This window comes from Lichenostomus cassidix, chromosome 5 (assembly GCF_008360975.1).
Source record: "Lichenostomus cassidix isolate B80296 chromosome 5, HeHo_3.0, whole genome shotgun sequence".
In the NCBI taxonomy this organism is placed as follows: domain Eukaryota; kingdom Metazoa; phylum Chordata; class Aves; order Passeriformes; family Meliphagidae; genus Lichenostomus; species Lichenostomus cassidix.
Genome location: NC_139486.1, coordinates 45,725,652 through 45,739,315, shown reverse-complemented (window position 1 = coordinate 45,739,315; position 13,664 = coordinate 45,725,652). Strand labels below are relative to the sequence as shown.

The 13,664-nt window shown below is 41.3% G+C and overlaps 1 protein-coding gene across 1 annotated transcript in view; it reads right to left on the bottom strand.

Moving 5' to 3' along the window:
- The window catches only part of LOC146436523 (mucin-5B), a 46,265-nt gene that overhangs the window by 4,813 nt on the left and 27,788 nt on the right, over positions 1 to 13,664 (bottom strand). The window contains exons 26-45 of the mRNA XM_085062808.1: positions 13,504 to 13,632; positions 12,992 to 13,076; positions 12,735 to 12,772; positions 11,531 to 11,686; positions 10,617 to 10,682; positions 10,211 to 10,303; positions 9,323 to 9,564; positions 8,636 to 8,813; positions 8,070 to 8,320; positions 7,456 to 7,639; positions 6,746 to 6,938; positions 5,909 to 6,087; positions 5,310 to 5,379; positions 5,036 to 5,157; positions 4,631 to 4,662; positions 4,008 to 4,185; positions 2,486 to 2,590; positions 1,820 to 1,860; positions 1,085 to 1,207; positions 94 to 189 (exon numbers count right to left, since the gene is read on the bottom strand). Of these exons, the coding sequence (XP_084918934.1) occupies positions 94 to 189; positions 1,085 to 1,207; positions 1,820 to 1,860; positions 2,486 to 2,590; positions 4,008 to 4,185; positions 4,631 to 4,662; positions 5,036 to 5,157; positions 5,310 to 5,379; positions 5,909 to 6,087; positions 6,746 to 6,938; positions 7,456 to 7,639; positions 8,070 to 8,320; positions 8,636 to 8,813; positions 9,323 to 9,564; positions 10,211 to 10,303; positions 10,617 to 10,682; positions 11,531 to 11,686; positions 12,735 to 12,772; positions 12,992 to 13,076; positions 13,504 to 13,632 (2,561 nt within the window). The remainder of the gene's footprint in view (positions 1 to 93; positions 190 to 1,084; positions 1,208 to 1,819; positions 1,861 to 2,485; positions 2,591 to 4,007; positions 4,186 to 4,630; positions 4,663 to 5,035; positions 5,158 to 5,309; positions 5,380 to 5,908; positions 6,088 to 6,745; positions 6,939 to 7,455; positions 7,640 to 8,069; positions 8,321 to 8,635; positions 8,814 to 9,322; positions 9,565 to 10,210; positions 10,304 to 10,616; positions 10,683 to 11,530; positions 11,687 to 12,734; positions 12,773 to 12,991; positions 13,077 to 13,503; positions 13,633 to 13,664) is intronic.

Below are 13,664 nucleotides of genomic sequence, written 5' to 3'. Positions count from 1 at the left end.
TCCTCTCAGCCTTGAAATACATGAGAGAGGTTGAAAAACTGCTGAGGTCTTTTTGATAATTCAGCCTTGCATGCCGAGCAAGGGAGTGCTTACCTCAATAGTCACATTTCCAAATGGAAAATTTGCCACACATGCCACTTGCTGGCATTGGCTGCAGCACTGACCCTTCTCTTCCACATAGCGAAAACCCTGTGGGAATAAAATTTCCATTTATCCATGTTAACTGATGTCTTGTTCCTGAAGCATCTTTGGATCAAAGCTACACTGAAGATGGCAGAGGAAATCAGCCAACCTTCCGGTTTCAATTCTGTTGTCTTTAGAAACCTGTTGGAAGCACTTTAAGCCTGACAGTCAATGCTGGTAGTTTTTCTCCCTTATTGAGAAGGGACAAGTGACTTCTGGGCACTTCAGAAGTCATTGGCTATTCTTCAGGCTAACAAACAAAACAGGTCAAATAAATTAATTTAGCACATGATTACTTGCACAGTCTGTCACCACTGCTTGGTCTGATACTATTATCTACAAGAACTATTGCTGTCAGACGTGAAGATTTCCTCCCCTGTGTTTTAGGTATCGATTGATCTCTTGGTGGGTGTGGGTGTTGCTGGTTTCAAGATTAAGGATTATGAACGGTTTTGCCCATTTTTAACATTGGTGATGCATCTGTCCTTATCAGGGCATGGAAAAGCAACCACCCTGCTTATATTCAGTTACAGACTGAACAACTTCAGTGCTGATTCTCTCAAGTACAGAGAAGTAGCTGAGTAGTCCCCATGCAGAAGTGCTGAAAATACCTGGAAACATATAAACTACTGTGCAGTTTCCTCACAATCTTCATTTTTGAACTGACAGTGGGCAACACCAACAGAATGACACAACCATCTTTTAGCAATCAAACTTTTACAGGTTTGCAGTCATTTCCCCTGAGGTCACCTTTCTAAGGGTGACCTCTTAAATTTGCTAGAGCAAAAACAACCAGCACCCTAAAAAGGACTTTACAAAACAATCAACAGAAGAGTCTATCCTGCTGTGTTGCACTGAGAAAGCAGTTACACTATCCCTGTTTCAGGGTACATCCCCTGACCTGCTGACAGGTGGTTTGGCATTGCACTGGAAGGCACTGGACGCGGTTGGTCTGTGTCACAGGATCCTGCTCATCTGTGCACACACAGTTCTCACATGAGCTTTTAGGCACCATTGCCCCTGGCTGGAAATATAAGGGAGAGAGAAAACCATGACAAGAATTCAGAGGGTTCTGGAATAAACATCCCCCTTGCCTACCAAAAAAAATTAATGCTTATGAGGTTTATTTCTTGAAGAATTTCCTGAAATGAATATACTTCCAGATGTCTAAAACCTTACCATCAGTATCATAAAATGAACACAAGGCTGACATTCTCAGGTGTATCAATGATGTTAAATGAGTTTTCTCATAAATTCCATGCATCTATTTTTGCTCAGTTTGACCAAGCAATTAACCTTACAACATTCTAAGAGATTTAAAATCTATGTTCAATCACAATTCTGGCCTATTGACTCTAAAGCATAGGTAAGATCTCATTTAGTAAGCAAGTTACTGATCTCTAGCATTACCTATTCAGCAAGCTATCCCAGAATCACAGATTGCTTGGGGTTGGGAGGTACCTCTGCAGATCATCTGCAGATGTTCAATTACCAGTAGCACATAAGACTACTGGCAGGGAAAAATTATGGGCCATTCTAATCCTGCTTTTTTATGAGTGTTGACAACAAAAACTTCAGAAAATTCTGACTCAGGCAATATTAACTTGTAGAAAGAAATGTCCAGAAGAAGACCTACCTTAAATTCAACTCCTTCAGAAACACATACACCTTTTGGTGCTGTAAGAAAAAAAAATGAAAAGGTTGTGCCAGGAATGATGCAGTTACTGTACTCATCTCTGAATTGTGAGTGATTTAGAGAAGTCAAAGAGTGGAGGTGAACTTAATAGCCCACTCAAAAGGGGAAAAAAAGTACCTAGTACATAGTGCTGGTTGTTTTTCAGAAGCCCACATGTAGTATCTGCTTAGGTGTTATGCATGAAGTGTGGATAATTCTACATCCTGGTATTTTCTATAAGGTAAAATCTATTTGCCTCATAGTTTTTTACTTTTAATTGAAATTACTTGACCTTTTCTTTATTGTTAACCACCATGCTAATAACAAAGCCAATGGGCTTATGTGTGTGAATCTGGAAATACAATTTGGCAGCAGATCTTCTGGATGGGTTCTATTTAACCATCATTCAGTATGTAGTCAATTAGCTTACACTCACTGAAATCTAGCTACAGAGAACCTGCACCAGTTACTCCAACTCCCCTCAAAAAAATGAAATAAAAAAGACCCAAACCAATTGTAAAGGCTGAGAAGGAAGCGAAGAGGCTCCTGCTTATGATTTTCACTCATTTAGAAAAATCAAATAATTTAAGGAATAAATAAAACACCTTAAGGAAACGAAATACTTACTACAGGAGAAGACAGGGCAACAACCATCCTCAGACATAGCAACTACTGGATGGAAACCCAAGTCACATCCTGTTTTGTTGATAATGCAGGTTTTTATATCACATTCTGCAATAGACAGCAGAGAAAAAGTAAGCCAAAGCCTCCCATCCACCAGTGTTACTGACAGACAAAGCTTGAACATTAAAGAAATTGTCTAGAAAGAGATGATTCTTGCATCACATGTTTTTGGAGTTTGGGGCATGTTCAGATGAAATGTTTCTAAGTTTTTTGTACTGTAAAGCTTTTCCCAGGACATATACTTCTGACTCTTGTCCCAGCTTCCCTTCCCCCACTGGATTTCATCTCTAAAAAAACTAAACACTCTTAGAGAAGTGATAGGGAAACAAGTTGGAGTAAAAGTAAATGAGTCAGAGAAAAAGATGAAGAGGCAGTGGATGAGAGCCAAAGATGTAAAGTTTGGGACATGAAAGGCAAAGCACCTTGACAGGGATGGGATGGCAGAAGGGATGAGGAGCAGAAAAAATATCCTATCACCATCGCCAGGATCCCCAGTCCTGTGTCTTGCTATAGATACTGCAAATGGCCAGGGTTAGGAGCAGGATACTCCTGTGCTGTGCTGGGCATTTGGGACTGGGAGGGTGCAAATGTGAAGTTGAGGGAAAACATTTATCAGGAACCTCCACAGGAAGCCTTAGGGAAGCCTAGAATATTAACACATCCTCCCGTTCTGAGTGGATCTCTGTGGAAGGATCATCCTCTTGAGAAACATTCTCTGAGCTTTTGCCCCCCTTCCACCAGCACAGGCGCCTGTCTGTGGCTTCCAGGGCTGAAGGCTGAACTCTTAATTCAAATTCAAATTGTAGGTAACAGCTCTGGCCTGATGGCTTATCAGCTAAGCATGCATTTGAAACCAGCACAGAAACAACTGAATCATCCCATGAAGGACCTTCACCTTGGAGGGGGCTTTGGGGGTCTCCAAAGACCACCAGGATATACGGAGCATGCGTGGTGCACATGCTAATGATATTAATGACTTCTGAGAAATTATTTGTATAACCACTCCTATCCTGAAGAATGTAATTAATATTCATGATTTTACCTATAACACTGTGTCTTTGGGGTACTGAGGTGTGTGTTTGGTGGAAACAATTCCCCACACATCCGGTGCACCGAATAAAGCAAATACCCACTTCTCTGACTTGGTCTCTGAAGTGTCTCTGAGCTCGATTGGGGCGAATCACTCTCATCTCAGACAGACAAGAGCCAAAGTATCCTGTGGAGCACCTGGTGGTCCAAATGATCCACGGGGGATTTTCCAATGTCAGTATCTGTCAGGTCATGGACTAATTTGCACTACAAGCTGGACCAGAGCAGTTCTCTCCTGATAGGAAGAGCTCGTGGCATGTGGATGGAAAAAATGACCACTCCAGTGTGCTTATTTGAATCTGGTACCTGATCTCATTTGAGGATTGCTCCTGAAGGGACATGATGCCACATTCTGACATATGAACAATCTACTCACCACAGACTGTCTCTGTGCAGCAGGGGTCTTCCCGACGTGGTTTTATTTTGCGGACAAAGCCTTCTTTTGTGCAGTTGATAGGTGGAGACTTAGCACAAGGGCGGGGGAAGCAAGAGATGTTCAAGGTCTCTTCATCACAAGTACAGTATTGACAGTCATGCTCCCAAGCCTCTCTAGGCTAAAAAAACAAGAGGGATAGCAGTTCAGAGAGCAAAACCTGGAAGTATTATATCAATGAATGCCTGCTGCAAGACAGTGTAAGGCTGAGTTGACCTAATATATTGTGTTGGAAAATTGCAGTTCAAATCTCAGAGGGAGAAGAAGGGAACAGTAAGAAAAAAATGCTATTATGTACCACCTTCCTTTTCAGGTTTATGTGTTTCCTGGAGGAAAGCCTGGTAGTTCTACCAGGAAACATTCCCACAAACAGCTTTTTCTGTTTCTGTACCTCAAGTGATTAAACAAGTTCTGGAGTTAATAAAGTCTTCTGGTTTTCTACCCACTGTCATTGCTGTTCACTGGTTTTAAAGATGAGAATTAAAAGAAACAACTCATGCAGTCACTTTTGCAGGAGGTCACAGAACCCAGATATATTATAAAGACAGTATTTTCCTTTTCCTTACCTGTTTCACTGACCCATCTTGTGCAGTGCAACCTATAAAATGAATTAGATGTTACTTTAAAGGTAACTGAACCAGGGAAAACAACAGAATGAAAACAGGAACAGAAGGAAGGTTTTGAAATCTGAGAAACAGCCACAAAGAGAAAGAGAAATTCAGAGTGCAAAGCCACAGGCTGTAAACCCAAAACCATATTAAACATGCTAGTCTTTGTTCTTTTGAAAGCTGCACCTTCTGCATATACGAGCAGGCAGAAATTCTCAATCTGGAATGCTTCCAGCCTCACTAGAAAGGGTCAGTAACAAGGTCTCCCCCATTTCCTCTGTACCCAAAACAACCCCCTTAACATGCACTCCCAGTCAGGCTCTTATCCCCACCTCCCATGGCACCATTTATTTTATTCCTTACCACAAACAGATACACAAATGCCATCGTGATCATTCAGCAGAATTTTTCCATCAGGACAGTAGCATCCCTCAACAAATACTGACGTGCTATTTTGGGAGGTAAGGGTGTCCATAACGACTCCTCTGCACAATTAGAATACAAATGAGAATGAGTGAGAGGCAAAAATGTAGCCTAGGGCAATCAAGACACCTAAATTCCTAGAAAATGTGAACTTCAAATTTCCCTGGCAATTTCCACATTGTGGACTTAAAAAACGCCTTAGGAAATGACCCACCTGCTGAAGCAAGTGTTTCTTTTTGCTTCCCCGCATGGCTTGTACACCTGATCCTGAGGACAGCTGGCCTCTGTGGATTGCAGCACACAAGTTAAAAAGCCCGGACTTGCGTGGACCCTCCGATGCCGGGACACGGAGGGACAAAGCGCCCAGGCCACCGCAGCAACCTCACGGCTCTGCACAGCCCGGCAAGGAGGTCCCTGCAGCGCCGGCAAGAGGGGCCAGGGGGCTCAGCAAGGGACAAGCGACAGCAGCAGCGGTGCTCCCCCTGACTCGGGGTGCCCAGCGCGGCACAGCCCGCAGACAGCAGCGGCGTGTTGCCATCTAGCGCCCGAGCTCTGGGGAGCGCACAGGGCTGCTCGCTGAGCTGCTCGGGAGGCACCCGGGCCTGCTTCCCTTGTCCCGCACCAGGTCTGCACTGGAACACCTCTTGGGTTTGTTCCTGCTTTACTCGGGTCCAGAGCAGACCCGACTTGCTTCACCCCAGGGTGTGTTTTCCAGGCTCAGCGCACTGCCATTCCCAGGCTCAGCGCACTGCCATTCCCAGGCTCACCGCACTGCCATTCCCAGGCTCAGCGCACTGCCATTCCCAGGCTCACCGCACTGCCCGCTCGCCAGCCTCCTCCAGTCCACGCAGACCCCGTGCAGCCCGCACAGGGCCGCGTAGGTCTGCATGCTCTGGCACTCGGTGCTGGGCTGCTCCTCCGAGCACCCGCTGGCCACACACGCCTCGTAGTAGGGCTGGGGGGGAACCACGCCGTGGCACTCCGTCAGGGTCCTTCACAAAGCAAGGAGAAAAACCTTGGGCTACTTCCAAGGAACAATGCAACTCCGAGCTAAACCATCCCCCCTGCCTCAGGCAAAGATTCAAGGTACAACTAGAAATTGTTCTCATAGGCAAAACACCCACACAACTTAATAAAGAATGAGCTTTACCTGCCATTCTTCACAATGCTTTGAAAGGAAACAATATTATGTTGGACTGCTACCTGCAAAGGCTCCTGCACAGCTTATAGCTATACGTCTATATGCTGACATTTTTATGTTAGCATGTTTAAAAATCCTGCCTTAAACCACAAAAGTATTGTAAAAATAGACACACACATTTGCTTACTGTATTCTGACTGTGTTCTATATCATGCAGAGCTCTCAGATACTGAATTATGGCTAGTTTCCTCTTGGTCTCTCCAGAGCTGACAGGCAGAGGGAGTGCCAAGCAGCAGACACTACTAAAGAAGGACTGATTTTCACAGTCCAACAGAAAAACATCTGCCAAGCTCAAGAACACTCAGACATCAGTTCACTGCTCAGTTTCACAAGGTATGCAAGACTTTGTATTTTCTTCATATCCTAGAATCAGTTCACCCAAGCCATTTAGTGAAGCACAACATTATTCTGTGGACTTATTTTTCGGATACTTTTGGGAGTTGTCTTACCAGATGATTTTGCACAGATTAGAAGGCACACAATGCTGATGATACTCAATCTTAGGCAGTTGTGAGACACCTGGATTACAGTATCTGTTGGTAGGATATGGGACTTTCCAATCTAATGCCATCTCTTTGAAGGACTCAACAACCTCACTGTTCGTCTTCATAGCATCATCAGACTTCTGGTTGGTGCAGGTACCTGGTAGCAATATAAAAGCAAAGTGACAGTTCAAGGACAGTTGATGCTGATGAAGCTGCTTTTAGAGAAAATTTGGGGGAAGTTCTCCTCTTTGTGTGAAAGGAGCAACATGTAGGGTCCTGGCTAAGTTCACAAGAACAGTTTCTAGGAAGAGAAGGCTCGAAGAAACAGTTTGCCAGCTACTCATGAAAACCAGAGTGGATGTGTTGGTTGACACATTTCTCCTGGTGGCCACTGGAATGGCACAGGACTCTCTAGACTTTGTACATTCCTATATGAAGTAGATTGATCAAAAGGAAGGGCTTAGAAAAAGTCTATATCTGTCCACCAACAGACTGTGAACAGAATGGATGGATGTGACTTAAAACTCTGTCTCCTGACAGTCTTTCCACTAAATAGAGATAATTTTTTTAACATTTGTGAGAAATAGTGAAGTTGCAAGTTTGTTTACAAGGGGATGAGAGAAAGAAGACGGAAAATTTATTGCATTAATTTTTGTTCAGCTGATGACACTCACCACAGAGTCCCATGGTATTGTTATAAAACTTGCTGAAAGGGAGTTTTATGTAAAATGCAAGTCGACTGTAGGAGACATAGACCTCTAATTCAGGTATTTCAATTATGGTGTAAAGGCCAGAACTGGTTATCCTGATACCATTCTTGGAAATGTCTGGAACAACTTTCTTATCATCAAACAGAATCTAAAAATAAATGAAACAAAAAGTTTTTATGGACACTTCCACTAAGTAAGATGTATGTTTAGTGCAACTGGAAAGCAGAACAGCAGAAATTCAGTCCTTCGGTGCACCAAATGACGTCTGTCAAAGGCAGTCATTTAAGCAAGCAGTTGTCCAAGATTCCTTTTTAACACGTTGCAATTTATATTTGAATACCCATATCAGGATGAAAAAACACAATTTTCAGTTATGCAATAATTTCCCCGAGTTTTACAATATACAAATTCTTATTGACACAAAGCAAAAAGGAGAGAGAGGAAGAAATGTAATTGCATTTCTTACCCATTCCATATTTTACAAGTTTAATCCTTTGTCGTGATAGGACATTTGGCAGTACAGTAATATTAACTACAGCAAAATAATATTGAGAATTCATTTTAACACAATACTTTACCAAGTTTGTTTCTTTTCCATGTTGCATTGCTTGTGTCAGAATAACAACAGAATTGGAGTAAAAAATGATAAGGGACATTGAGCAAATTGCTCCATCAATGGCAGCACAGTAGTAATTGTCTATGTGAATCCAGAAGTTGTGAGAATCAGGATGAATTGACTTCACAAGGACATAGGTGCAGTTTTCTTTAAAATGATAATATGCTCCATCAAAAGTCACATAATGCTCATTTCCCCATCCACTGCAAATACCTGGAAGACAGAATGACAGACTTCAAATTTGGCTTCTGAGCTTCCTGTAAGTATAAGCTGGTTTTAACCATTTTACTCACTTCCAGTGAGAGACAAAATAACCAGTTTGATAAAGAGAAATCACCCTAGCAAGGGCATCTGCTTTCAATAACCAAAATTTCAGATGGGATTTCTATTCCATTGTTTCCTACTAGATTATTATGGTAATATATTAATATGATTAATATAATAATACAGATCTTGACCAGATAGACTTATCTTCTTTGAGGCCGAGCTGAAGATAACATAAATTTCAGGAATTCTCCTGTCACTTACACTGACACTCAGAGACTTCACAGCAGCCGGTTTCATCGGAGTGTTTTGTGACTGGGAAACCATTGACACAGACTTTCAGTTGCTGAGATGGGCACGTCATGACAGACAGTTTGATATTGTTTCCTTCTCCCAGGCAAGTGGCAGTATAGCAGTTTCCAAAATTCCATGTTTCATTAAACTATCCATGGATTGGAAAAAAAAAGAGAAGAGGCAAATAACAAAGTAATGTCACAAAATCCTTAAAATCACATGCAGCAACTACATTCCATTCAGTTAATTGTCTAGCATGACAATATTTGGTGTCTACTCTGTTTCTGGAAACCAGGCAATATGAACCATATAGGAATCCACAGAGCCTTGATATCTAATTTCTTTTTTTGGTATATATATATTTTAGGGTTCTGACCACTTCTGATGGTGGGACACTGCCAGATGTGGCTCCCTAGTCTTTGTTCACCTTAGGTAGCTCTGCCCACAGATAATGATTTAAGTGTTTCAGGTGAACAGAGGAATCTTCAACTTATTCTTTCAGTGGGGGTTTCTGGCATACTTGTAAATTATCTAATTCAGCCACACCTACAGTCCAGCTGTAGTGATGGATACCAGCATCAGAGGAGAACACCAAAGCTTGGTTGCAGGCAATGCATGAATGGTGGAATGATGAAACACATCTTCAAAGTCTCTCACCTTTCTGGGAGGAATGAGTGCAAGACAATCACTCACAGAAGTCCTTGTGGGAGCAGGAACTTGGTTTGTTGCATGGGGAGCAGGTGTTGGTGGACAGGCTTCAGAATGTGGATCACAGACCTTGAGGGTCTCAGTATGACCAGTTCTACACTCTGCCCAAATTAATTCAATCTGACACAATTTATTGCAGACAGTGTAAGCACAACGACCTGATACATTCACTGGCAGAGAAACATTTTCTCCTGCAAGGGCAAAACCCAAGTGTTAGCCTGAGGCCTGATCACAGAGCAGCTGCATACTCAGCCCTGCTTTTAACTATCTGGGTCTGTACCCAACAGCCATGCTCAGGTGACTGTCTGCAGCTCCTGGAATTTGGGCTGAACTGGAGATCAGTTCATCCAAATGGCAAAGGCTGAGGGAGGGCCACAAGGGCTGATCTGCAATTCTTAAGTACATTGGAAGGAATAGAAAATGAGTACAAGAAGAGACAATACTGAATACATCACTGAGTGCATCTGATCTTCACAAACACCAGGAGATTGGTGGATCAGAAGCTACTAATAGATGAAGAGTCTTTCCTCCCCTGTTTTTGGAATATTACTGTGAATTACAAGCTCATGTTCAGCAGTTTGGGATTCAGGGCTTTGCTGACATCAGCAACTGCTAAAAGTTTCCTTACACCAGGGGGATTCAAACCAAACAAAGAACAAAGTTATTGGATATGGGAGAGTTGTAGTTCTGAAGGTGTTAGCTACAGTTCAAAGACGTAACAACTTCTGGTAATGTCTAACTGCAGCAGGCAGAATGAGCACTTGTTGAAACACTTTTATCTATCAGTACATCTTTCCATGTAAGTGCTGCAGAAAAAAATATTGCATGGTTTCTCACCCATTTGTAGCAATTGTCCATTGTCATTGCAGGAGCAGGGAGTGGCTACCCTTGATGAGGGAGGAGCAGATGTTACATATTGCATATGTGCTTCTGCAGGAAATCAAATCAATTAATATTAAAATCCTCTGCTTTCAAGCCCTATGACATCTCTTCTATTCTCTACAACCATAAAAAAAAAGAAAAATCTTTTTTTTTACCCCCAATACATTCCGTACACATCCACACTAAAACCACCCTCTGTATTTATATACACTCTCTACTACACAGTATGGTGCTGTAATAGTACACACACACACACACTCCCACTTGTAGTTATTTTTTTCCTATATAGAACACAATAAACACCCCATCTACTCTCACTTATTCATTCCAATTTAACATTTCTAGTCCTGCAGTACTTCACCTGACTTTGGAGAGCTGACTTCCAGTGGCACTCCATTTGGATTTTGAATGCTTTCTTTCAAAGGAACTGTTGGTTTAAATAGAGAGAGATCACGTAGACATTTTACTATGCTACCTACAGTCTGCTTTCAATAATCCTTCCTTTTCTAGGTATTACTCCACTGTATTTATTCCACTTGTTAACATTTTCAGTAAATACCAAACACACAGGCTCACCATCAAGTCTTTACTCTTCCACTCACATGAGTAAAGAAGCTAACTTTCAATTTTCCTTGTTGCCCTTGTATAATTTGCTACCAGTGCAATACATATTATTTTTTAGCCATTTATTTTTTAGCCACTTATGTTTATTTGTAATAATCATGTGGCAAATTTCCCACTTTTCTTTATCTCTTTTTGCTTCCTATTTTCTGCTTTTTCAGATTCCATTCACTCTGGAAACTCCCCTTTGAACAGGAGTTAACTGCTAGGAAGCTTTATTTTCATATTCCAGTGACCTGTATAAGACTCACTTATTCCAATGCAGAAAACAGTACAATAAGAACCATAGTGTGTTATACGTGATATGAAGGAGAAAAGAAGATTTAGAAGTATGAAATACTGAGACTAACAACACCAGAGTGTAAACTGTGATATGCTCAAGCATATTGTAAAAGTTGTAGTGAAAAATCACTGAATCTTTCTATTCTCTCTTAACCTCACTGACAGTAAGGTCAGCAAGAATCTGTAAAAATTACACTTTTGTTCCTCAGCACAAGACCCACAAGCTCTGATCCCTCAGTTTTGAAACTTCATCAGTCTTAAATTCTGTTCTTATCCTAGACATCCAGTAGGAGTCTTTTTCCAAAATGGATAAATCTTACTACCATTACAGACTTCCACAGAATCACACCACATCTCTTATCAATCTAGTACCTTGTGCTGGTGTAGATGGTGTTCTGCAAGGGTTAAAAGTTTTAATGATGTGTCCATTAGGGCCACAGACAGCTTCAACACACTCTGTCCCATTTGTGTGGCTGTACACAGTTTCATTTAAGGTGTAGGTCTTCCCATTGTAGCAGCAAAGGCAAACTGAAGCATCAAAAGAGAAAATGCCATGGCAAAAAAGGACACTTGCAATATAAATACAAATGAAAAGAAAACTGTACTCTGTATTTACCCTTCTGAAGCCACAGATATAAACATGAAATACCTGGCTGAAGACTTTCCCAGTTTCTACTTGAGAAGCTAAACTCAGAGTCTCTCATTTATTTAAAGGTGTTGGATTTTTCTGGTTCCTGGTGTTTCTCGGAGTCAGCTTGCATAGAGGAGTAAGTGGTTGGTAAAAGTATCAGAATTGGTACTGGGCTATCCAGCATGGAGCACAGGAGAATTCCCTCTGGGCAGAGAATGTGCTAAGATTACTGCCTTTCTGAGTGACAAAACACTGGCTCAGAAGGTGTTGGACAGTTGTTTCCATCCACAAATGAGGAGCATGCATTGGTATACAATTTCATTTAAATATATGAGAAGCTTTTCAGATTTTGGAGACTGTACATTTAAGATCCAAAGGAAGTGCATCTATTACTGTAACAAACTCAGCAAAACTGAAAATGTGTTTTCTACTGGGTCGCCCTGCATTTTGGGATGCGATTTCTCCCAAATTTGGGAATGAACTGATACTGTACCTTAATCAAGTGTGTCCTTTAGACACAGAAACATGGATCTAATAAGGTAGCTGTCTTAGTTTATTTTATGAAATGAATGGTCAGGAAACAGCACTTCTGGAAGATTTACCATGTTCTAAAAGTACTCAGTAAAAGAGGTACCAGGAATGGCCTGTTACACAATACCATCTCTCTGTCTTGACTGATTACCAAGAAAGTGGAAAAGTGCTATTTACCTGGGTAAGATGAATCCTGCATATCACACTTCTGTCCTTCCTCCCTTTGATTTTTCCTTTAGATAGTTCTTTAGGTCAAAGGCTGCATTTTTCTTATCAAACTATGTCTATACTGCTGTGCACCCACTTATTAAACCATCTATCTGGACTCTTATTACCAATGTGTTTGCAGTAACATGTGATGTTGGGTTGTGTCCTGTAAACACTCAATGCATGATGAGGGTGGTGAAAAGTTACCTTTGGAGTCTTCAGTACACAGTTTCTCTTCAGGATCACTGAAGAGAAAGAGTAAAAAAGAATTGTGTTATTGAAATGAGTACTAATTCATTTGGAATATATGGAATAACAATGTCTGCAACTGTACCTACTTTTACAAAAAAGCCTACTCCTGGAGGATTTAATGGTAATTGCCACTGCCTATAAACATTAACAAAACATCTCCTAGTTTGTCCTTTCCAGTCCTATTCTACCTTTCTCACCATCAACTGACCTACCATGAAGTGCAGTTGGGGAGGGAGACACACTCCCTGATCTCCTCATCAAAATATGGCTTGTCAGGACTACACTCTGGATAACACCCTGGAAAATTAAACAGGCATTCTTAGCCTGTGTTACATAGATACAGGAAAACACAAATGTCTCTACCAAATATAGATTTGATCCCCAAATAAATGTGATTCCAGTATGAATGTTCTTTTTACTACCAATTATTTTTCCAAGTCCTCTTTTTATCTCTCTCCCCAAAGTTTTCATTTACTTGGTTTGTCAACTGATTATCATTCTTTGCAAATTTATGTTGAATGGTGTTTTATCTCTCCATATATTTAAAAGCAACAGGCAAATGATGCTATGAATGGCACCATCACGTGGGGAATTAGCAAGGCATGAGCAGTGAGCTTCTGGGATAGATGGGATAACCTTTCAGTCATCTTGATGCTTAGGACATTTAAAACCACACTAGCAGCTGCAATTCCCATAAACTGCATTAAAGTCAAAGAAGAATTACCTTCTAAACTGTACAGCAAATTTCCACATTTCCCTAGTGGGTTCCTGCAAGTCCTTAGACAAGGGGCTCCACAGGGTTTATAGAACCACTCATGTTTGTCAGGTGGATTGTAATAATCGCAGAATACAGCTGGAACAGAAGAATAAAAAACATTTAGGTCT